The sequence below is a fragment of the Poecilia formosa genome, unplaced genomic scaffold (assembly GCF_000485575.1).
Source record: "Poecilia formosa unplaced genomic scaffold, Poecilia_formosa-5.1.2 Scaffold68, whole genome shotgun sequence".
NCBI classification, from domain to species: Eukaryota; Metazoa; Chordata; class Actinopteri; order Cyprinodontiformes; family Poeciliidae; genus Poecilia; species Poecilia formosa.
In genome coordinates, this window is record NW_006800007.1 from 223,653 (window position 1) to 248,871 (window position 25,219).

Here is a 25,219-nt window from a genome sequence, read left to right on the forward strand (position 1 = left end):
GACACTCATGGAACTTAGAGTTGTTTTTTCCAACACTTCTGTCAACAATAAATGCCATAAAATAATGTTATAATCTTTTAAGTCCATATTAGCCACCTTTAGTGACTGACTGATTGCAGATGCTGCATTGATCCAGATATTGATTTCACCCCTACTTGTGAACATAACTCCAAGACACAACTCAGGTTGAGGCATGAGTCATTCTCACACCTACAGATGGATGTCCACCTTTTCCAGCTGAGTACCTGTCTTCTCTCTGGTGGTTTCACACTTTGAATTCAGAGGGGGTCTCTGCTTGATAAAGCCAGCAAGACCGCATTATCCATAAAAAGACAGAAAAGAAATCGTTATCTTATAAAACTGGTAAGCTGCCTACCACTTTGTGTCTGCATTTGGAATGCTAAAATATATCTGCAATTGTTTAACTTTGACAAGATTCCCCTTGTTGAATTGACAGAGCTTCCAGATGAAGACATGTCATCTATGTGGTTCAGGGAAGTGAATGAAAGTATCAGCATACACTTATGTATAATATGAATGAAACATTCTCTTCATGACAGAAGTTCTGTGAAAACACTGAAAAACAAACAGAAGAATCGTTAACTTAAGTCCAAATTATTGCGAGAACCAAAAGTTCCTGACACAACAACAGTGTCACTGCTTCCAGATCTGTTCAGTGTCCGGTATAAACAGACTGTGTGGCAGCATGTTTCAGTGTGTGTGGGTATCTTCCCCACACACTCAACATGTCACTCTGAGGGAAACAAGAGCTTGTGTTTGTGTGGTGGTTATTGATGAGCAGTGCAACACCCTCTGAACCACCTTCTGCTGGTATCAGCTCCTGCAGAAGAAGCTGTGGGGGGTTTATGAGGAAAATGCCTCCAGGTTGTTTAGCAGCTTCCCTTCCTTGCAAGCTGAACACACATCAATCCAACTGACAGCTAAAGTCCCAGCTAAAGTATTCAAACCAATTGAACTTTGACCTTTGTTCTCAAATTACAACCACGATCTTCAAGTGATGAACCAACCAACAGAAAGAAGCAAATGATTGTGAAGTGGAATGAAAATGGTGCACAGTTTTTACAACTTTCATCCCAAACAAAATATTTTGCTGCAATTACAGCTCCAGTTTTTTTGTGGATTCTCTCTACAAAATAGCTCATACTAAGTCATGTAACATGTGAACATAAGTTACACATATGGATGTAGATTTGGACTTTGACTGAGCCATTGTAACAAATGAATATGATTTATTGCACCCGTAGTAGCTCTGGCAGTAAGTTTTCAGATTATTGTACCTTCCACATTATTGTATGTGATGTGGAAGGTACACATCACATACCCACCCCAGCCTAAACTTTTCTGCCTCTAATAGTTTTTTCTCTACTACTATAACAGAGTTGGAGTTATTACAATAACTCAAATTCTACTTCTCTGCTTAAAACCAGCAACCCGATAGCATGATCTTACCACAACTATGTGGGGATGTTGCTTTCAAGGGAATGTGGAGTGTAGGTTTTCTGTCACACTTAGCATTTTTGAATGGACACCATTTTGGTTTCATCTAATCAAAAGGAGCTTCTTCAACATATGTGCAGATTAAACTTTCTACGACTGTCTTCTTTCCTCTCTTCTATAAAGGGCAGATTTGTGGATAGTTGTCCTATCATACAAGAGATTTCCCCACCATAGCTTTTTTAGCTGCTTGCATAAACAATGCTCTCCTTGACTGGTCTATCACTTTAAGTTGATGGCCATTGTAAGTTTGCAACACACTCATTTCCACTTTAAAATGGAGGATTAAACAGTGCTCTACGAGATGTTTAAATATTTGGATGTTTTTTTATTACGTAATCCTGATTCCTGACCTGTCTGGTTTGCATGTTGCACTTCATAAATCTCACCAATTAAACCTTTGTGGAACAGCTGTATTTATATATCAAAATTAAATTAATCACAAATGGACACGTCAGAATAAAAAAGCTGCATGCCACAATTTTCAGATCATCATTTATTAAAAAGATGGATCCATTTCTTTCACTTAACTATGCACAATCTACTGTTACTCTTTCAAATAAAATACATAAAAATCTGTAAAATTAGAGTACAGTAAGATAAGAGTAAATAAGGGATTTCCTTCTGAAACTATTGATTGCTTTTCTGCTGCATGTTTGGTGGGAAACAGTAAATCCTATTTTCCAGTGAAAAACAGTTTTGACAGTTCTTAATGAGATGCTCTGAGTTCAGCTTTATTTTTGTAAGGATTCTTCACCCAAGGGATACCCCTATTGTGCAGATGTGCATCATATGTGTAAGTGTGTGTCCCTGTGCAAATTTCCCAGCAGGCAGTAGGGCAATGATGATGGGAGCAACAAAGGCCCTGGATAATTATTTTCTCCACAGGGAGGTGAGACAACATAGCAGAGACTTTAAATTAATGGTTTTAAATGAACACTTTTGTATACACACTGCATGAATGAGTGTCAAAGTCAACTGATTTTCATTGTTCACAACTAAAACACCTGGCCACACTGCAATCTTTCAATGTGCGTCTGCAAACAGACAATCCTTCATGTCAACATGACGAGACAGAGGTCACCCCGAGCTATGAGGTGTCATGAGATAAGAAAAGACAAAGAAGGGAAGCGAGAGAGAGAATGAGAGAATAAAAGAGATGACACAAGAGCAGAAGAGGACAGGAGGAGAGTGAGGGACAAAAAAAGTCAGAGATCACAGTGACAGCGGCTCCCACGTGAGGAGGTCTGCCTGCTGGCTCTATCACAGTCACTACAGCTTCATGCGCACTGCTTGAGTTTCTTATCTGAATGAAAAGACTACAGAACCAAAGACTATTGTTACAATCCATTTTGTCCACAGCAAAAGTCAATTTATTTTCTGCCTCAAGTAAATCCTGTCGAGATTTGTAGTCAATGTTTAAAGAAAATCTTTATATGAAATGCAAACGTGTTTTATATAAACATTTTTTTTTCATCTTTTTCATCTCCTTATTAAACTGAAACATTAAAAGCAATAGTTTTGCTCATAAGATTCCAGGATCAGAAACTAACTGTAAGCAAGAGACGCTTTGTTACAAAAAGTAATATGGAAAGTAATGGATGGGGAAGAGAAAGGAGCTTCCTGATATTCCTTTGAGTATTTTTATTTAAATCTACTATATAGAAACAAGATTGTATGAAATAGACAATCAAACCAATATAATGTTTCACATGAAAAGGTGATAAAAGCGCAAACCCACCTGAGTTGTCTGTCCTTGCACACGGCCACCATGACCAGCAGGTTTCCCAAGACGCTCATCAGCATGACCAGAGACAGGAAGCAGATGAGTGCTATCCGCTTTGGCATGCTGTCACTGAAAACCACAGAAAAACCCACATTATTCTACATGCTGAAAGTGACACCACTATTTGCAAACTACTGAGAATGAAATTAGTTTATTTTGGCTGCACGTAGGCAAGTAAAAATACTGAAAAATATGTGAAGACAAAAAAAAATGTATGTGTTTTTGTGATATGCTATTGTGTAATGAGAGAAACATGTTTATTCAAGTAAAGTCTGCTATTCTGCTCTTACTGATTGCTTCCACCTACATAAGCACTCAAAAAGTTTAATACCACAGAGAGTAATAGGTTTCACATCTTTCTTGATTAGTAATAAATTGAGATGTAAGCAGATGTATTAGCGGCTATAGCAGCTGCACCTGAGAAGAAGACGAAGTCAGAGACACCTGCAGGAAAATCAGCTCAGAATGGTTTGGCAATCAAAACTCTCATCTGTGACATTTGGTAAAAGCATTTTTAGAAAGATTTTACACAAAACTTAATGCGCAAAAAGTGTGTGGAAAAAACTGCAGCAAGTTTCTAAATGCCATAGGTAAATTTTATGTATGCATCATTGGGAGCACCTATCCGAGTATGACAGCCTTTGTTTATTCCTTAGTTTATCTGGAAACTACATATATTGGTTGCTGCACGTTTATCAGATTTTTTTATTTTTTATTTTTTTTGCTAAATACTAGAATTCATTTTCTTTCCAAACATAATAGTCATCTCCTCTTTATGGCAGATCATACTTTTTGACATAAGTTTTGTTATTGCCATGGCCAGTCACAGATAAGACTTTCATTTTTTTAATCCAAATTGATCAGATTTTACTGATGTAAACATGTAAGAACAACTCAATCTGGATTTCTACCGGTCAGGATATTTCTAGTAAAAACGATATGATGCAACTACATGCTTATGTAATCATTTACAAATCCAAATTGAAAGAGTTTCAGTAATCCACACAATGTTAAATTTTAGAATACTCTTTCATTGTTGTTTTATTAAATGATGTGAGGCTATTGTGCAGTGTATCAATAATTAATGGCAAATTCATGCTACTCTCTTAAATGAAAATTATTCTGTTAAAAAATAAATGTTAATCTATTGTAAAGTGCAGAATTTTCAAACATAAATGATGGCGCTGTACATAATGTGACCTTGTAGAGATTTACGGTCTTTGCATCAGAAAATGAAATTAAGGGGGAGGTCACAGTGAAGACAGTCTCTTGTCTGGGATCATTGTTTCAGGAAAAATTAAGTCCTTCTGCCTCAACATAGCAAGAAAATCAGCAAAAGGCTAAACTACAGAAAAATTCCATCACCATTGAACACTGAAGCTATAAGATCTGTGTTTTGGATCCATGATCCTGTATACCCAGGTGTACCCTGGTGATCAGATTTAGCAGCTTTTAGGAGTGGGCAGACGGCCCGGTGGTGCCGGTACATCACTTCTGTCAGACTGCTAAAGGGCTCTACATGTAACATTTACCAATACCATAAAGAAAAAAATAGTTTATATTTTTCCTTCAGGAGGTTGTACGAATCTGCAGATGTAGCATTTGTTACTATGGGTATAACGTTGGCCTGGCTTAACAAGACATTTGAAGGTGCAGTAAAAAATCTGGTATGAATAAAAGCTCACAGAGGGAGCTGTGTGGAGTAAGAGGTCTATTTAAATGGCGTGTTTAATCAGAGACTTGTTTGACATTGGAACTGCATTAAAGTAATTCCCCGTCTGTAGCACTTAAAGACTTGACACGAAACAAGAACTCGGAATGTCAGTGATAAAAAAACAAATATATATATGTATGTAGTAATAAACAGCATGAGTCAGAATGTCTCCATCAACATGAGTAATTTCTATGTGTTTATGTTACAAGCCTACACACACACACACACAAAAAAAAAAAAATCCAGAATTGATGGAACAATGTCTTTGTGGATTTTATGGTGTGTCAGTGTCAGCTGAGTTATGATAATTTAGCTCCACATTGGGTACAGAAGTCGTGTCTGGTCCCTGTCTGCCAAATTATTTGACTCTCAGCATCTGAAGTTCAAAGCTGAAGTGATCACATGCAAATGAGGCTTGTTCTTTGATCAGTGTTTGCAACGCACTAATCAGATCAAATGGGAACTCTGACAGCTTCTCAGCAAATGTATTATTACTGAAAAAGGAAGATACAGGCTGAATAAAGCCACTAATATTCTTTGATCTTAAATTTGCAGGATACAAAGCGTAGCATTTCTTCTAAATGAGGCTCCAATAACTGACTCAGATAGCCATGTCATTGTAGCAGCATCTACCTTTTAATATGATCGAAATGGTGATGGGAAGCATATAGTTTAAGTATACTTTTCCATGCAAAAGTCTGTTGGGTTTGATGACAAATCAATCAGATTTCATCGAGTCACTGACTTGCAACATTCATGCCTGAAACTTCTGGAAGGTTGGGAAATTCAGATATCTATCTCCAGTAGTCATTGGAGGAGAGGAAGCTTTCAATCTGGTCGCCTCTACATCACATTCTGTTAATTCAACTCTTCAAGATACTCATTTCCAAATTGTCTTGTATTTCAGACAGTTTGGAAAATAATTACATTTTGTTTATGCACAGACTCAAACGTTGGGAGTGTGTGGCAACTTTACTTGCAGGTTTGAAAGTAGAGCCTCCTAAGTAAAAGGACAAAGCGGCTATGGAGTTCTGATTACACTGAGCAAAACACAGATTAAATATTTTATAAGACTCAGTAATTACATTTTTTTTATCCAAACAAAGTAATTATAGTTTTCATTAAATTCAGTACAAGGCACAAAATATGTACGAAATATAATAAATAAATATGTGAGAAAGAAGTGTCTTCAGTTTAAATTTATTGTTTTTTGTAACATTTTCTGATATTGACGATTGTAAAACTGACCTTAATACAGGTATAACTAAAGAGGCAGTTCCCCTATTTTTTCTCCTGTTTCTCGTCTTTACAGTGCTTGATGAGTTTTAAACTGAATTTCCAGATGTGAAACAAAAACTCTTTAAGTGTCACATAAACTTACAACCTTTTTCAGTGAGGATGGCCAAAACAATCACAGGCACAGAGAAAGGTAATTCTGTAGCCCTTATATACACCCGACCTTTTGACCTGTAGCTGAGTTTTGATTTGCTGTGCAATCAGCAGGCAGAAACCTTAACTAGGCCCACAGACACACAATGGATTTGTAGATTCACTGGGAAAATAACTTATTTTTACAAAGTTTAAAGGACTTTAATGTATTTCAATATTTTGTCTTTTTTTTTTTTAACAAAGATGAATAATCTAAAGTGATATGAAAAAGTGTGTCTCCTTCCCGATTTCCTTTCTTTATTTTGCATGTTTGTCACAATTCACGATTTCAGAACATCAGGCCAACTTAAGGACAACCCGAGTAAACACAAAATTCAATTTAGAAAAAAAATCACAATCAGAATTCCTGAATTGTAACTGTGGAAGAAAGCAATATGAAATTTAAAAAAATAACTGCTTTTTTTGTTTACTTGTGTCGTCTTTGACTAGTTGGTTTGATGCCCTCAAACACTGAAGAGTGACAAACATGCAGTAGAAAAGGAAATCAGTAAGGGGATGTATTATTTTTCACACTACCACAGTGCAAAAGAGGAAAATACCTTTTAAAGACAAAGAAAAAATGTTGTTTTTTTAATGTTATTATTTTAAAACCCTGCTTACTTAGCTGCCCTTACTGGTTCACAATACATTTTTCAATCAAAGCTTTCGCAGAAACTCTCCTCTGGAGATTCGTTCCATTATCGGATAACGGCATGAAATGAGCGATTAAGTTGACACTGATTAGACCCAAAGAGCAGTGACTATAATGACTGACACCCAGTCTCTTTGGGCCAAATTCTGTCATGGTCCCAGTTATTCTGAAACTACCTTTCTGTGAGGCAGAAGAAATTACATGTCTGACAGAATTACCAGAGTGATCCGACATTCTGAATCATCACAGATGAGCTGATTGCAGAAACTGTCAGTCCCTACCTATTCCCACCTCTACATAACTGTCACTGTTGCAGGCTGTATTTGTGAAAATGTCCCAATCTTTACTGAGTGCATCTGGTCCAGAGAGCCTGAATTAAAACAGAGTACTTTCCTCACTCTGCTTTTGGTCCTCCTGAGTGCACATGGGACCTTAATGTGCAACATCCAGCACTGATACATCATTTAAACGCCTTATTTAACTTCCCTTCAGACGTTCAACTGAGGACACAACAACTTCAGGAAAATTATGTTTGGAAGAAAGGTCCCATGGGGCCAAAATAGTCAACAATGAAAGTAAATAAACATAAATAATAGAAACAATAAGGGGATCATTTTATAAATTTCATGCTTGTGGCACTATAAATAAGTCTCTAAAAAACAATTTAAAATAAAACACCTGAGGGCCATTTGTTTAGAATATTGAAATAGTTGATATATTACTTGAACAAGCTGTGTATGAAGTCACAATGAGAATCTTAATGCTTTAATGGAATGGAGCATATTTGCTGCACCGTTTTCCAGGTTTTCATTCATCTTGATTATTCAAAGTTGTCTAAACTATCTCCCATTTTCTGTTTTGTTGAAGTCTGACAACTTATAATACTTTTTCTTTAAAGTAAGATACTTTTGTTTGTGTACCCTGACCTGAATGTGCACTGGCATTCTCTCTTGAACTCGCCATGACAAATTAGTTCTGCTTTGTTAATTTCCCAACAGAAAATGAATGGGAAATGGTTAACACAACACATTTCAAAACTTCAGTTTTATCTTCATATATTTATTTTTAGGCTCTTGTAAGTAAATGCCTCCTACGAGAATGCCAAGATGCTTGCCAGTCAAGATTTTATCATGTTTCTTTTTTATTTATTATCTTCTTTATAAATGAATGAAAAATACATTTTCATCTCATTGAAGATGAGTATGAGGATAACTTCATTTAATTCTTGGTCAGTTCAAACAATAAAAATAACTCTTCACCAAAGAAGGCTATAAGAATACACTTTGTTGTTTTTGTTATTTAAATGGACTACTAATCTTCTTCTCTGCCAAACTCTGACTTTTTTTCATTTTGTTTGCTTTTTCCAGGATGCTCATTCCTAACACATTACGTATGTGTAGAAAGCCATCAAAATTTACAGTTAAATTTAACAGAAAAAGAGAAAATATTTTGAAGGCCTCAGTGGGACTCCCTAATTGCAAACAACAGCTGTCTGTCCGTTGGCGTTCTCTCTCAGCAGGCAAAGACAAGTGCTCCATTGTGCAGACGAGCACCAGAGGCCATGGGTATTGTTCAAACTGGTATCAAATACTGTTTATCGTCAACAGAAACAGGGAAAATGTGTTGGCGTAGCAGACAGGGGCACAACAGACTCCTGCTGCCTAAAACCATAATGGAAGGAAAGTTGAAGCCAAAAAGGAGAAATAATTATGTTTGAGAGCTTTGGAGTAAAACTGAATTGTGGATGCAGGTGACTAAGTCGACAAAGGATCTTTTTTTTTTTTTTTCACAAAAGCAAAACCATCAGAGTACACAGCCGTTTAACAAGCTAGCGTGTGCTCATTCTAAAGTCTAACAATGCCTGGACAGAGCCTTTGACTTTAGGAGTTTTAGAGTCACTAAATTTAACATCTAGTGACTAAAATTGACATCTAAGCTATGAACAAAAGAACCTTACAATAATTATCAAAACTGCAGCCAGTGAAGCACTTTATAGCTGAACTAAACCACATATTTACAAAATCTGCCACTCCGTTATAAATTACGTTTTTTTGCACAGCTGTAATCATCTAAACACTTTGGACATCAGAAAGAGATTATTTCTATCACAGAACTGGACAGGAAAATAAACTCTATAAAAGATGTCAAGCTAAAATGACTACAGAGAAGAAGGAAAAAAAACACCATCTTCGACATTTGGCAATACAAATTAGACATGTTTTCAGCTGGTCTTGTCTGGTTTGACAAGATGTTTTACTTATGATGAAGGTTCCCTGTTGGTCTTAGAATTTCCCCAATAAGTGGGCTGTGTTTTTTCTGTCCCAGCAGATTATTTTCTTTGCTGTGACAGGCCCTTTTAGAGCACACGACTTGCAGCAAAAGTTTACTTCAGTTTTCAGATCCTGACATGGCAGGTCAAACTTGGAGTTTTGCTCCAATTATGTTTTGTTATCTTTACCTCCCCTGTGACAGGAGTTTCACAGCATGTGGCTGTGCAGGAGGGAGCTGGCAACATGGTATGAAACACATGAGCAAGCACATTGTGCTTGCATTGTTTTGTGCAAAAGATAAGTCTAATGTGTATCATGTGTTTCACAAAGTTTACTGTGAAAAACATTTTATTCCAATACTGAAGAAAATGACTTTGGATCAATTTCAGCGAGTTGAATACGAATGTACTATTTATTTTTACACAGAAATTCACAGGCAAGCAGTTTGTGGAAAATCACATAATGAAGAAAATGGAGAAAAAAAAAAGTAATTTTGACAAACTGAAAATGAGGCAAACAGCACCTGCATCAGATGAACTGAAGATGTAACGTTTACAAAAGTGGTGCAATCACAATCAACCAACTGCAATCAGTCAGCCACAACAGCACACAAGACATCTGCCTGTCAAAGCCATTTTGATGTGCTGTTGCATGTCACTCAAACCTCGACTGTGACAAAACAGGAGCAGCATGAGAGTATGGCGTATGCATTTTGATTACTAACTCTTCCATGTCAGCAGGTCACAAATGTAAATCATGGCTCACAGTATAAACTGACACAGACAGCAACAACAGCTGATAAAAGTGGACTTTTTGTAGTCATGTCCAAAATAAGCCTGTTTATTAGTCCCATTCTTCCAGGCATCTCCATGTGATATTAGATGTTTTTTTTTTTTTCTTTTTTTTGTTTTTTTACCAGTTCTGCATTATGCAAATTTCAACTCACTTATTCAGTTCTGGTGAAGGGGCAGATTTTACGAAGTCAGCCCTCATACATCAAAGTCACATCTCAGGTGATTGGACTGAGTTTTAATCAACTGTCAGATCCGTGACGAGAGCTCTCGTTGCTTAAACATCGAGGTGGATATGCCTCTTTCAGCTGATTGGCTTCAAGGCGTCTTGCTAAAATTCACCAGAACGCTCAGTCAGGTTCTTCCAGGGTCTAAATTTGAAGCTGAGTCAAATTAAACTGTGGAAAACCATAGCAACAGCAGGGATGCCAGTGACTTTACATCCACAGCCTGATTATCGACTGATCATTAGTTTGCAACATTATAATGTAGCAAACTTTTCCTTATGAGGAAATTTCTTAAAGCAAAAATCAGACAAACGACCAAACTAAAAATATTTTTGAAAACAAATGATTATATGATTATACAATGATTATAAATGTTAAGGACACTATGAAACAAACCGAAATTTTAACTAAGAACGGTAATATTTGCAATCTGATCACTCTTGGGTTCACAGTTTAAAGAGAGCTGACAGTTAGTAAAGTCTTACCCTGGTACTGTGAGCACAGTTTATTTTGCTGCTGCATTTTGTTGATTATTCTGTTATCATTATCACTTAAAGGACTCATTACAATTATGGCTGGTAATTATGGTTGAGCTGGGAGAATCTTACAATTACAGGCTAATCTTTTGCTATTCTTACTGAGAAAGAAGCACCAGCCCCAGTGTCCTTTTACCTTAAATGCAAGCAGAGCTCTTAATAATAATGGTAATTAGAACATCTTTTAAAGCTTGAGCTTTTATGAGAATTTGAAACATTTAGAAAAAATGTAAGCTGCAACCCCAGAATGTAGTCTGAGCCTAAAAACTTTAAGATTTGAGTAAGTTCCGATCTCTACGTAGTGATGTCCAGTCTGACAGGCAAGGTTTAACCTAACAGCAGAGGAAGTGATTTTCCAAGAAAATCACTTCCTTTTTTAATTTATTTATTAAAAAGCCATTTAGACCTGTTGTTTTCAATGTGAAGTAATCGGAATGAACAATTTTGTGTCTGCAGACAGTACAAAGTCAAGCTTATTCCTGGTGCAACTGATCCTGTTTGTGGTGAACAGGATCCCAAGGCAAAATTCCCTCATTTGAAAATCCAGAGTATCAAATTTTACTTTTTTTGGTTCATGTGTTTTTGGGTTTTTTTTTTTCCTGGTAAATGTTAGCCACAACATTTTGACTGCGTAGCCTTAGAGTGTGAAGTTTTCTGTGAAAAATGTTTTCTTTGAGGCAATGGTTCCTAGTCTAAAAAGATTATCTGCTCCTTCCAAGTTGTGGTCAGTCTCTGACACAGGAGAAGAAACTAAATTACTTTGGTGTTTCGTTTGCAGATGATGGCAGAATGGAACAGGAGATGGATAAACTGCAGCAGTAAAAGCATTTCTGCTGTCTGTCATGGTGAGTAAAGCTCTTGATTTGTCAAGATTAAGTTGACATTGCATACGCAGGCAGATATGTACATATTCCTTTAATGTTGGACTGTTAATCTCAACTGTCTAGATATACGATGCACTGAGCCTTGTTCCTATTTTTCTGTTGATAAAGGAAAAGAAAAGTAAAAAAAAAAAGATAAAAACCTAAAAGCATGCAGACAAAACAAATAATTGTTAGTCAAACTTAAAATACAGAAGGGAATGAAGCAAAAACAGCTTATTCCTGTTTCTAAGACTCACTGACCAACTCACTGCGCGATTTAAACTCAAATTAGTGACTGAACACTGCGAGGATTGTTAACTAACGTGGAATAAGGAATACTGCGAGTCATTTTAGCCTAATTATCTTCATACCAATTTCCCTGAAGGCACTTTCTTCTGGCAGCTTCCAACACACAAACACACACATCCCAAAGTCTAGGAGACAATCTTCAGACAGCTCAATACAAGTCCAGTTTCATCCAATTACTTTACACCGGTTTCTCTGCTAGAACATCCATTTTCCTTTAATTATCAGTCATTCACTGGCTTCTTCCTGATGCTGGCACTGCCTTTTAATACGACAGGGGAATTCTGAAAATGGTTTGCACCTGGGGCCAGATCTCAGGTTTGATGCAGAGCTGGTATTAACACGTTCAGTCCATGACAGCGCAATCGTTTCCCTTCCAATACTTGCTTTAATTACCCAATAACTTCTTTCCAGAAAGAAATTGAATATTGTTGTTATATTTTAATAATGGCCTACACCTGACTTTTCTTCTTTGTCTCTCTAATGACATTAAAGAGAATAAAGGTCAAATATTAATTATTAGTTTTTTTTATGTTCAATGTATTTGATAAAGTAGCAGAATTTTTTGTTTCCATTACGGATGGCACTTCAGTCTGTTTTTAAGAGGACCGAGAATCAAAACCCAATTTTGCATTTCATCAATCATATGTTTAAAAGTCAGATAAACAGAGAAACACCATTTGCAGTCAAACATGTTTTGAAAAGCTCAAACCTTCTTCAAATACATTTTTTCCCTATTAGCTAAGTGATAAATTTGTGGATTTAAGAATATCCCTCGATCTCTACTGGGGGGAAAAAAATGTGGTGCTGTTGGTTACAGCCAAATGCCTGCCTGGGTTGCTAGGCAACATGTTTTGACCAAGTGTAAATGATGGTCAACAACGCACCTGCACTTGCTCACATCAAAAATCTTGTACATTTTTTCAGCAGCCTGATTTGCAGAATGTGTACACACAGGTCATGAAAGGCCACTGCAATGTGCACATTTTGTAGCTAAAACAATACAATATATGTGCTGCAGAGTAAATAAAAAGTCCAGAAAATCTCTTCTATGTTGGTTTTGTCAAAACTGTCAAAGCGTCAAGTTGAAACAGACCAGTACGCTAAATAGACTGAAATGTGCAGGTAGCCTATCCCAGGTGTTAGCCAACCCACGGCTGGGTAAGAGTAGCATTTTCAGAAAAACAGCCAAGAGCACTACTCAAGCAACAGTGTCCCTATTCAGTTAATCCATAAATTCACCCTTTATAGAAGAGTAACGAGGAAATTAAACAAATTGTTAAAAGAAAACCATGAGAATTCCTGTTTGCATTTTTCCTCAAACCACAGGAGTCACAACAGACATGAGGAGGGAGGCGCTTTGGTCACATGAAATGAAACCTGAATGTTTATGCCTATACAAAACAAGGTAGTGGCGACAGCATCATGCTGAGGGCAGCCTTTCCAATTATGGTTGCAGTTTTAAATGTTTTAAGAATGTTAAAAGAGAACAGAACATTTAGCCCTAAGTACTTTAAAATAAACATCCAGGATAAACTTGTGCATTAGATGATAATAAACTATGGACTACAACATCTGAGCTCTACTAATTAAGAGACATTAAGAAATGAAGAACACACTGCAACAGTGACCTCTGTATTTCATGTTGATCTCTTTCCTGTTAGAGCTGTTTATCTTGTAGGGGGGTTGGGAGACTGATGTGTGGCGGCGCAGTCTTCTGCCCGGAGATGAACATCTGCTAAAGATTTTTAAGTCTAAGTGAAGTACAATATTAAGGGCTTATAAAACAATTCATTTTCTGAGCTCCGAAAACTAAAAATAGCTGAAGACAAAGATTCATTGACATAAGAAAAGCAGGGATAGAAAGAAAGGTGGACCAATGGCAAGAAAAAAACAAACTATAGGTACAATGACAAAGACAGAGGGTGGAGAAAATGTATCGCGCAGAAGATTAAGTCTGTGAGGCAGTTACGCAGATTCAAGGGAAATAGAGGTAATGATAAAATCTGTTCTTCATTCTTCACAGATCATTACAGGCCTTCACACACTGCACACCTCGCTTCTTTTATATTCAGAGACATCCACATGCTGACTAATAATTATTTCTATAGAGCAATATATATTATTCCAACAAGGCTTTTTTACTGAGGTAAAATTATCAAAATAAAAACAAGACTGTTGTAGCAATGAGTAAAAAAGTTGTTTTAAATTGATAAATTGGACACCACACAAAGTTTGATTTCCAAAAATCAAAAAAGGTTGGAAAGAAAAAATATTCAGCAAGATGTAATTATGAGAACAAAAATGCATTACTGATATGAGGTGTGTGTTTCCATTACAGTTTTTCGAAATACAATCAATCAATCAAATTTTATTTGTATCATTTCAGCAGTAAGGCATTTCAAAGTTCTTTACATAATTAAAATAAAAACAGCATGTGACATTGAGTAAACAGTGAGAAAGAGAAAGAAATTAAAAAAGATAAAAACAATAATTTCGATACAGCCGACAAACTACCTCATCCTATTGAAAAAAAACCAAACTTTTCCAAAACTGGTTTGTTTCCATTAAGCAAATTTATTTTTCATAATTGAGCAGTTTCACGGTCAATGGAAATGCAGCTATTGACAAAGAAACATTCTGTTTTCCTTTTAAATAAATATGAAAAACCCAAGCTTTTTGTTGTGGACAATAACATGAATGTCATTCATGTTATCAATGTTATAGTTTGTCCTATAAAAGTCTGTGTTTTTAACCTGATCATTACAACATATTTGAATCTATTTCTGTAAGTTGCTTTCCTTTAACTACTAATGCGGACGTGCTGCATCGCCAGGAACACAAACTTTTAACTTTTCTTTCTTTCCTACATAATATACTGTCATAACTTTCTTTTTATTCACTGTTGGGCAACAAAAAAGCATGTGTGCTTTTAAGCTGAGTCACTATCGCAGTGCTTGTAAAGATCTGGGGGAATAGGTGAATTTTGGGGATCTGCACACATCACAGACACGATGCCTTTACTCTCAGCGTGTAACAACCCAGTTTTGTCCCAATAATCAATGAAAGCAGCTGCACCACCTACAGAGAGCATGCATTCCTGCTGCTAAGCCACGAAGGCAAAGTGTGAACTTCTCATCCCTCTCATGGTGAACCTGCAGGGGCCGGGGTGCATACAAACCAAATCTGCCCACTGTATTGGAACAAATGTACTTTTGTTAATTAAGCCGTAGTCAAGCCTCAAATACAGACACAGTGCCAAGCAAAAGTATTTACTCTCCTTTAACTTTTGCAAATTTTGTTACATTACAAACACAAACTTCCATGTAATTCATTTATTTACGGTTTTAAGACTCAATGGGTCTAAAATATTTTTAAGAAAAAAAATCTTAGAGATGCAACAATAACAAATGCCCTATGCCAGTCAAATAATATTATCATTTCTTCATGTAATCCAATCAAAACACACAATGAGCTTGTAAATGCCAGGTAAAATAAATTTTTTTAAGCAATGTCTGCATGATGCACCAGTTTAAACATGATATCAAAATAATTTTATGTCAGCGGAACAGCAGGCACAACTATAACAAAAGAAAGCTGCTGCAGCATCAGGGGCCTTATTGACAAACAAATGTTTAACCACAAGGTCGATGTACCAGCTGCTTTTGGCATCATTTATCCATCTCTTTCATCACACCCAAGCCACTGATCATATCAACCAATAGCTCAGTCAGCAATAAACCACAGCAAACTCTGCAGTAGAGATGATGATTAATAAAGGTACATAATCAATACACAGTGAATAAGCTTTCAGTGAGGGGCTGAACATATTCTCTGCAGATAAAGGGATTGCTATTGTAGGAAGATAGAAAAATATTTCTGTCAACTTTAAGCTCCAGATTGAATATTCACCACTTAAAGATGCCCCAGTAAGGACTGACGTGGCCAATGGCCTGATTAGCAAGTTTCAAATAATTCTGTATGTTTATATTTATTTCCTAATTACAACATAGTTCAAAGTAACTTTTGATTCAATAAATGCAACTTACACCGATGATGGGAGAAGAATGTGCCAAAGATGTATCGGTTTTGAGTAAAACAGAAAATAAACAAGTATGCTGTTTTTATATATGTCTATAGACTTAAATAAAAGTGGGATTTTTCAGTTGTATTGCCTTTATTTAAAAGAAAAAACTAAATTAATATTTTCAGTATTTAACCAACAATATTTTTATCGGGAAAAGAGGAAATTTTAAGAAAATGGGGAAGCAAAATCTGAACGGAAAAGAAAACTCCCAGTCTTTCACTGATTGTTTTGACGTGTCCTCAGAGGCAGAAGTATACAGCACAGTCATGGCTGGAGGCTGATGAGCTCCGAGTGGCTCGCACTGACTAACACTTTGAACTTGCAAGTATTGTTTTTACTGTTTCTTAACAAGATAGTGCAACACTATGCAATTATGCATGAGCCTGTTACCAGTATAATGGCATAGTTGGGTTTTATTACACTGGAGGTGAAGCTTAAAAACGTACAATTTCCTATAATACTGTTTAATTTAGAGTCGCGACAAAATGACAGTAAAGGACTTGCATATATCTGGCTGAGTGGAGCGTATGGAGTGCTGTTGTACCCACACCTATTTCTGTTCAGCACTAATAATAAGGCTCCTAAAATTGTCATTGATTGCATGAATCATAAACAACACTCACCATCCATGATTCATTTTAGGGTAATTAATATAAAAACCTTAGTTGGAAAGCTTCGTGTTGAGTAGAATTAAAGCTACAATAACATGTGAAATACTTCATATTTTTGGGCGCTTTAAGAATGATTATTGCTTTTTTGTTTTCAATAAAATAATTTACATTATGTTGTCGATATTATTCTTTCAAACCACAAGGTTTTGGACTGTTTTAGCTTTTCTTTCCATGACTTAGTACTTTTCTAAAGCGAACTATGGTGAACAGGGTGACTGTACAAACACAGATGAAAAAGGGTGGACTACAATTTAGCAAAAAATTTCCTTTTAAATCTGTTGAACCACTTAGTCCATTAATAAGGCACAACAGAGTCTCCACCACACTACTTAAAAAAAGTCATATTTTTTAATGTCAAAATCTTCATTTTAAAAATAACTGCTGAGGTGGATGAGTAATTTTAATATTAAGCGATGTACTCGAGCTTCATCTTTCTTGCTTTTTATTGTGTAGGGAATTTCCAAGTGTCCACACTACAGTAATGTTCACAGATTTATAAAGTTTATAAAAGGAACTGCATTTCAAGGATCTGCTCATGTTTGCATCAGAAATAATTCATTTTCACTTCTCACTGAGAAATTTGGATCAGTTCAGAGCTTCATAGTGCAGCCTGATCCATCTTGAAAACCCAAGGTGAAGGTTTCCACCTACTCAGCAGCAGTAAAGCTGACTTTTCACCACATTTAAGAACAGACGGCCGACAGGATAAAAATTGGAGTGTGCACCTTTTGCCAGACCAAAACGCTGCTCTGGTAGCCCAAAACATGTCTAGCACATGAGGAGACTGGATCCCAGAATGGCAAAATGACAAATTAGAGGCAAAAACAGGCCTCCTCATTTAGACCTGTCATATTTGATTATTATGAGCAAAAAAGAAGAAAGACAGTTTGCCATCTGTGAATAATTCAGACAAGGTAACACAAAGGTAAAGTGTGAGTTGATTTTATATAAAAATGAGTATGTTTTATTGCTGCATCAGTATCTGTGGAGCTCACTCATTAGTTTGAAGAGTTATCTGGCAAATCCTGAGTCCTTCCCACATTTTGGGGCTCATAATGAGCTTTAGTAATCACCTAATTCATGCTTGACCAAATTAATTATAATATTTATATAAGCACATACTTTTTCCAGCAATTTAAAATAAAAATGGATAATTGCAGTGAATGTTATTCTTGTTTTCTCAGAACTATATTTCTATCATGTCTTTATTTAGGTTGGATTGCTGATTTTCAGGTAACTGATGGGTACAGCACGGTTGAAACAAAAAGGTTCTGGTTCATGTTGATGTTGTTTGATCTTGGTAAAAATGTTTAAGTTTTTTCATAAGTAAGGTTTTTCATTACTTTTTGCTTATGCTTATTTTGGAGTTAGATACCAACAGTCTAGAGGAACAGTTTTTTTTTACAGTCATGCATTTAACATTTAAAACTGACCTTTCCACAACGTCCCTGCACAGTACAATGCCTCTTGTCTATTTAAAACAGACACACAAAATAGGAAAAAACTACCACTACTTCTGGAATGCGTAATGTGAATAAGGGCCACTTAATGCTATTTCTAAACTAATAAAATCCTGTTTATTAGGAAACTACTTTACATTTGGAAATGGTCTGGGCTGTAAAAAACTAAGTGAGATCAGCATGGGAGCAGGGCACCTTGAGACTGCAGGGGCTTAGAGGCTAACATTAGCAAATGTCAGCAATGGAAAAAGAAATGTCATAACTTCAGGTCAGCTACCATCCTACTCACAGGAAGAAATGTGTTTATTTTTAAGCTGCTGCTTTAAATAACAGTTATAAATTGTTGCAAGTATGTCAATCTTTTAATGCAATTACATTTATTTGTAAAACATGAAATCAGAAATGTGCTTATTGCAATAATTATTTTTAAACAGGTTTACAACATTACCAGCCAATCTTGTTTCATAACTTCTCTTAAATGAAGAAATAGGAAGCTGAAGTATAAACTTCTTTTATCACAGTCAAGCCTTCCAGGGTCTCAGAAATATTACCACTGCTACTTAACAAGACACTAATATGTAAAATTATGACACTATTTGTTCTGCAATTTTTTTAATCTTTTGCACTAAGTGCTTAATTTCTGCCTCAGATTCACAAGGCAGACAGTAGAAAATACAAGCAGATGAAAATGCAAATCTTGCCCAGCAGAAACAAATGATCTACATCTGTGTTTGTCAGTTATATGCAGATGACTGTCCTCTGGTTCATGCATACAATATCCAAAATGCATTATCAGACCCTTTTTACTTGGATGAACTATTTTAGGCTGAGATATGACTTTGTCTTTTTCAAAAATAAAATTACATTCAAAAGAGTAATTTGCACATTTGTCAATTGTAACAATTTGGTGAATGTCTTACTCAGATAAACAGACCACATTTTATTTAAGTGCTTATTTGGTAATTACAGATTGCAATACTTCACTTGTGCTCTGCTAATATGATGTGCAACACTGTCAAATACAACACTTTTATATTTGGAATATTTCCCAGTTCTCACTTCTCTTTGTTCATCATGTCTATTCAGAGTATTTTCAAAATAGAAAAGCACTTTCCACACTTATATTCTGATATCTGTAACAGATTAAATAAAAGAAAACATCAGCGTCTACTGTAGTACTACTCACTGTATATTCTGAACTACAAGTCGCAGCGTAGTTCAAGTTGAACTAGTCACAAAATTGTGTCATGAAGTGGGCAAAAAAAACACTTCAGGTCACAGTTGAGAATAAGTTGCATTATTTGTCCATGTAAATTATAAGACCCAGTGACATGTTCAGTTAAATGCTTTTCAACAAGCTCACAGATTGATCTGACATACCAATGTTCACGCTCTCAATCAGGGTAGTCAGGAACACCTCTACTGATGAAGTGCGTAGCGGAGCGTAGATGCATGCAGAGTAAATCTGGGATGATAGCGAGGCGCTTGAGTTGAACAAAATGATTTACATTCACTTCCTTGGCAGCTACCCGGGTGTGGACATGTTACATACTCTGTTCACAAGCCTCAAAAGGTGTTCTCAAAGTCTGGAAAGGTAGCACCCACAGATAGTTACAGCTATCTAGATACACTTTGGTAAGAAAACTTGACAAAGTAGTGCAGATTGTCAGAACACTGACAGCATGTTCTTAATGTACCCAAATGTGGACTCGTTCCTCCAGCTGTGGCTCTCTAGCTTCCAGCCCATGATTAGCTGTCCTCACAGCTGCATATGGAAAAAAAAGAGTGATTTACACTCCAGAAAAAAACGCAGAATGTTTTGTACTGAGCAGGAGCTTCACAAACCAACAAGACTGTCAATAGTATTGGCTGGGTGTTACAACAAACAGCTATATTGTGATCAATGAACACACTGCACCAGCATCAACAGGTCCTACAGACATCACCATATAGAAAATCTTATTCATATTAGAAGACTTTGCTACCAGTCTTCATTATTGAAATAAAAACCTTAAGAAAATAAAACACTAAAAACCGAGGCACTTTACTATGTATTATGGTAAATAGTCTGTATTTGTACAACGCTTTATCAAGTCCAGAGGACCTAAAGCATTTCACAAAAAAGTCCTAAAAAGGCATTTGAAAACAAGCTTATGTTTTGATCGAGGATGGCTAGTGTCGCCTAAGGAACATTGTCAGAAACTCTGAATAGTTTCATGAGGTCCACAACAATTCAAGGATAAATACAAGTTACAAGATAGTACAAATCCTGTCAGCCTAGGAACTTTAAGCAGATTTTTTTTATTATTATTATTATTTTGGGTCAAGTATTTGTCTTTTATCAACAATGCATTTTGACAAAGTCTTATAATTTGTCAAAAGTAAAATCACAAACATCCAGCCACTTTTCATAAAAGCAGTCCTCTGCACATCCATTCATTGATGTACAGCAGCTTTTTCAAAGCAACTCTTGGTGCTAAACATAGACACAAAAAAAGAATCGGAAGATGGAGCAGAAAGAAAGTTGAGGTAGGAAGTTGATGAAAAACAGCAGTATTTGCATTTTATGAAAGCAATGAAAGTTTTTATAAAGTTAAAAATAATACAAATGTTATCATTGTGAATTTTTTTCTATTCTATTAATTTTGAACTATGCCTGCAAATTTCTCACATACTGGCCTGCATAGGTAAATCCACCCACATCAACATAACATTCTGTAGAGGATGCCAAGAGATGGGATGTGTGAGTGGATGGCCTAAGAGATTTTTTTAAAGCTTCATGCTGCTCTCTGAAGAGGAAGAGAAAACTGGTGTCTGAAGCTGCATGTGCCTGGAATTACTATCAGTGACAGGTGGGATAAATCACCTTGTCAGGCATGAATGGGAACCGGTTGGAACAGTGTATAATGAAGCGCTCGGACCGAAAAGTATCCAGACACACTCTGCACCTCGTGCAGGCTCTCCCCTGTTTAGGGAGGATAACAGATCTGCTGGCTTGACAGATTTCAGTTTTGTCACTGGAGAGTTTAGCATGCTTTGCTTCACAGATCTGATCCAACCTTAGCTGAATGAAAGCTACTGCCTCCTGTTTGCTTGTTGTTTTTTTCTTTTTTTTCTTCTGCATGTGCATGCTCAGCCTCAAAAGTCACCAAAGCTTTTTATATGTATGGAGGATTTCTTATTGAGATTACATAAGCAGCTGCTGAATGAATTATTGAGTCTGTGAATGAAAGTGACATTGCACAATGTTGCCTCCTCTGTCTGCAGACGGAAGCAGAGACACTGGATAGCACAAATGGAGATTCAACAAATTGATGCAAATCTACTATAAATGAATGTACAGAGAGAAAATCAGTAAAGAATGAATGTGTTGTTTGAGGTGATGGATGATGAATGTATTTCACAGGAAAATGCAAAGATTTTATGTGAAAACATGTGAGGTATAACTGGATGTATCCTCTACATAATACAGTAATTAGAAGGTTTGGAATTATATATAAATATATGGTATTTTTTTTATTGAGAGACTTCATAGAATCACAGCAGCACATCCAGTGTTTAGGTATCCAACTTCATTATATTTACATGCACTTGCTTTTTTTTTGTCTCATTTTAACAGTCTTGATTAGCAGCTCAGGTTTTCTGAAGGTTTGCCTGTTCCAGTGAGTTGCAGTTTTAGTTGTCATACTTTAAATTTGCCAACATGAAAATGTGATTGCATGTATCATTCCTGATTACAAAAATTATAGCAGTAAATCCACAGAGGACTGGCCAAGATTTAAGAAATTGAAATTCCCGGACCAAGTCAGAGTCCAGATCTTGATCACTTTGAGGTGCTGTGAGGTGACTTGAAATTGGCTTTACTCCTCAAACATCTCACAGATGAGGGGTAAAGAGTAGGGCAAAGATTCCTCAGACTCATGCCAAAAACTTATAGCTACTAGAAGCATTAAATAGCATTTACCTCAGTCTTAGTGTACATTTTGGTTCATTCCAGTTGTTCAATGTGTAAAAAGAGAATTGGTGTTTTTTATAAATTACTTTCTTCTTAATATGTAGATAGGAATTTAACTATGTGTATATAGGATTTTAAAACAGAATAGTGCATCAGTTTCTTGTCTGAAAACCTTGGATCCTTTCTCAAATGTCCTGAAGCCACTTATGAATAAAAACTACTGGATCTTTGAGACTGGAAAGAACATTTAGGCTGGATTAAATGTTAGGTAAAATAACTACAGAGAAGCATGCAGTCAAAAGTTTAAAAATAACTTCCAGGAACACATCAAATGTGGTGAGAAGAAGAAAAGTAAATCAAACATTCACACACCAAGAACTGCAGCAGCAGGGTGGAAACACCTGATGAGTTGAATCTGTTTTTTTGTATGTTTTTTTGTTTTTGTTTTTCAAAGATCAGTCACTGGGCACTCAGTGTGACTTCCTGCTCTGCACTAGTTTTCATATCTACAAAGACAACTACCTTTCTTTAGTCATCATTGTGTCTTTCACAGTGCCACATCACATCTTGCAGATGTCTCACCAAATCCACCTCCTCCCCTGAAAAACCCCCCACTGTTGAACAAACTGTAAATAGGGTTTAATCTGAGTCTGATGCAGTTTCCCAGAAAGAAAGGAATCACAATGGATAGATTTGAGAACTAATCCAGAAGGGATGATCTATTCCAATAAATCTCATCAAGACAAAGATGGATGAAGGTGGATTGGAAGGAGAAGAGTGCAGACAAACCCTCTGGGAGATGAAGGGGCAGAAGGATGCCAAGAAACTGTGTTTCCTTAAATTGCAGATAGAAAATGAGATCCAAAACCAACAACATGGCCCAAAAACAAAAGAGCAGCTCTTGCAACCTCTATGCTAGAATCTGCTGAGTGAGTAGCATATATTTGTTTACTTTTACTTTGAGTACACACTCAAAATACAGTTATTTTTCAGCCGACATAGCCTAACAGAAAATCTATAGCCAGCTGTAGAGAGGAAACCAAAAGATTGTTTCCAAAAATCCCAGTCAAAGGTAAGAGTGTTGTTTCTAATACTAGAACCAATAATGAGTTCTGTTTTTTTTTTTTCAGTTTATCTATGCACTCAAAGATAAGCTGAAATGAAATCAAGACTCAAGCAAGACTGACAGAAGATGAAATTTAGATTAGAGGACATTAACTTCTGTTGAGATAACCTATGGAAAACAGGAGTATTGAGGAGTCACAATTACATTACTCTTGGAAAAACTACGTCCATATGCAAGTGATTTTCAACATAACATCTAAAATCAAACATACTTTTCTTTTAGAAACCTAGGTTTTAATATGAAAACCAGCAATGCTGTGTGTGTCGCTACAGTAGCATCGTTGTGTGCCTGCCAATGTCAGTTCATTGTAAAAAGAGCACAGAAACAAGTCTTTAACAAAGTATTGACCTCTAAGCTAAGGTTGTACAGAATATCATCTTTACAAAATTTGTTTATCCATTGATAATATCACAAAAGTATGTTTTAGAATTTGTCAATGTTTTAGTTCGTATTTAGAGTGCCAATAAAATATCCAGCCTGTTCAGATGTGAGAATAACATGCAATTTATTGTTCAGATGCATTGATTGCTGATACTAGCAGCTTATAGAAAATTACATTCAGAATTTATTAGCAAGGATACCTTCAGGACAGTCCATACAGTGATAGATACTCATGTGAAATTAATCACCCATTCCTGATCTAAAGCGCACAGCAGCAATTTGTCTTTATTTGCACCCACTCTGCCCATAAAAAATGGGCTTTAGCAGAGCCACAACCACCACAGCAAATTCAACACTGCTGCATGTAAAACATAAAAACTAATTTGTTACACCAGTGGCTTTGGCAACTTAAGTGCATTCATATGTGTCTAATCAGCAGCCAAAATCATGAAGCCCACAGTAAGAGGTTGGTGAATAAGCTCCTCTTGAAAGTAGCAATGAATCTCTCTATACTTGCAATCTGCAGCTAATCTTATGTAATGCGTGTCATGGACTTTAAAACAGCCAGCTGTGTCATCATTTCTCCTGCAGAGGCATCAGCTCTTTGTGCTGTGTGACTTTCCAGATGTTGGACTGACATTTACAGCTTCCATTTTTTTATATCGGACTCTGAACTGATCATCAGTGCATACAAACAGTTCTATTTCCGTCTAAATAACATATAAATCAAATTTCCTCCCGACTACCTATAGGTAAGAAGCTTTAAGTATCCTCCAAATTAGGGTTTTGATCATGGTATACTCTGCTATGAATAACACATCAAGAATTGTTTTCTTTTTTCCACCATCCTGCTGCCTTAACAGAAACAATGAGTCTGAGTAACAACCTCTGTGATTTCCATTGGTAATCATCTTTAACACCTGTGTCAGTGCAATTTGGATTCTGTATGATTTCATGTCATTGCAAAACTTCAATAACTCTAATTTTGTTTTGCTATAAAACAGAACAGGTTTAACCAGCAATAGATGACATTTGAATAATGAGACAACTGAGACGAAATGCTGCACCTCTCATATTAAAATGTATATTATGCAAATTTTGGATCATCAATAACTAATGCATGATTTTTTTCCCCCACTCAGCAGGGCTGTATAATTTGCACTTCTACCTATGTATGCAATGTACTTGTGAATTAAAGGTGACAAGAGACTGTGATCATAAACAGTGTTTTAAAAAATATGAGACATGAAAAATATATCTTTTCACCTAGTTAACAAGCTTAGGTGTGTCGTTTCATAAACATCAGAATCATGTTTTGCGTTACAACCTATTTTGGGTAATTAAATACTTATGAAACTTTGATGGCAAAAAATATGTAAATGTTCTCGTTAGATCTATTACTTTGAATGCAAAATATAATATAGACTCTGCATTTAGATGTAAACTCAATG

General features: G+C 36.1%; 1 protein-coding gene across 2 annotated transcripts in view; it reads right to left on the reverse strand.

The window, feature by feature from the left end:
- The window catches only part of htr4 (5-hydroxytryptamine receptor 4), a 90,316-nt gene that overhangs the window by 59,815 nt on the left and 5,282 nt on the right, over positions 1–25,219 (reverse strand). For both annotated transcript variants that reach the window (XM_007555034.1, XM_016672931.1), the window contains exon 2: positions 3,257–3,370. In XM_007555034.1, coding sequence (XP_007555096.1) covers positions 3,257–3,370 — 114 coding nt within the window. The remainder of the gene's footprint in view (positions 1–3,256; positions 3,371–25,219) is intronic.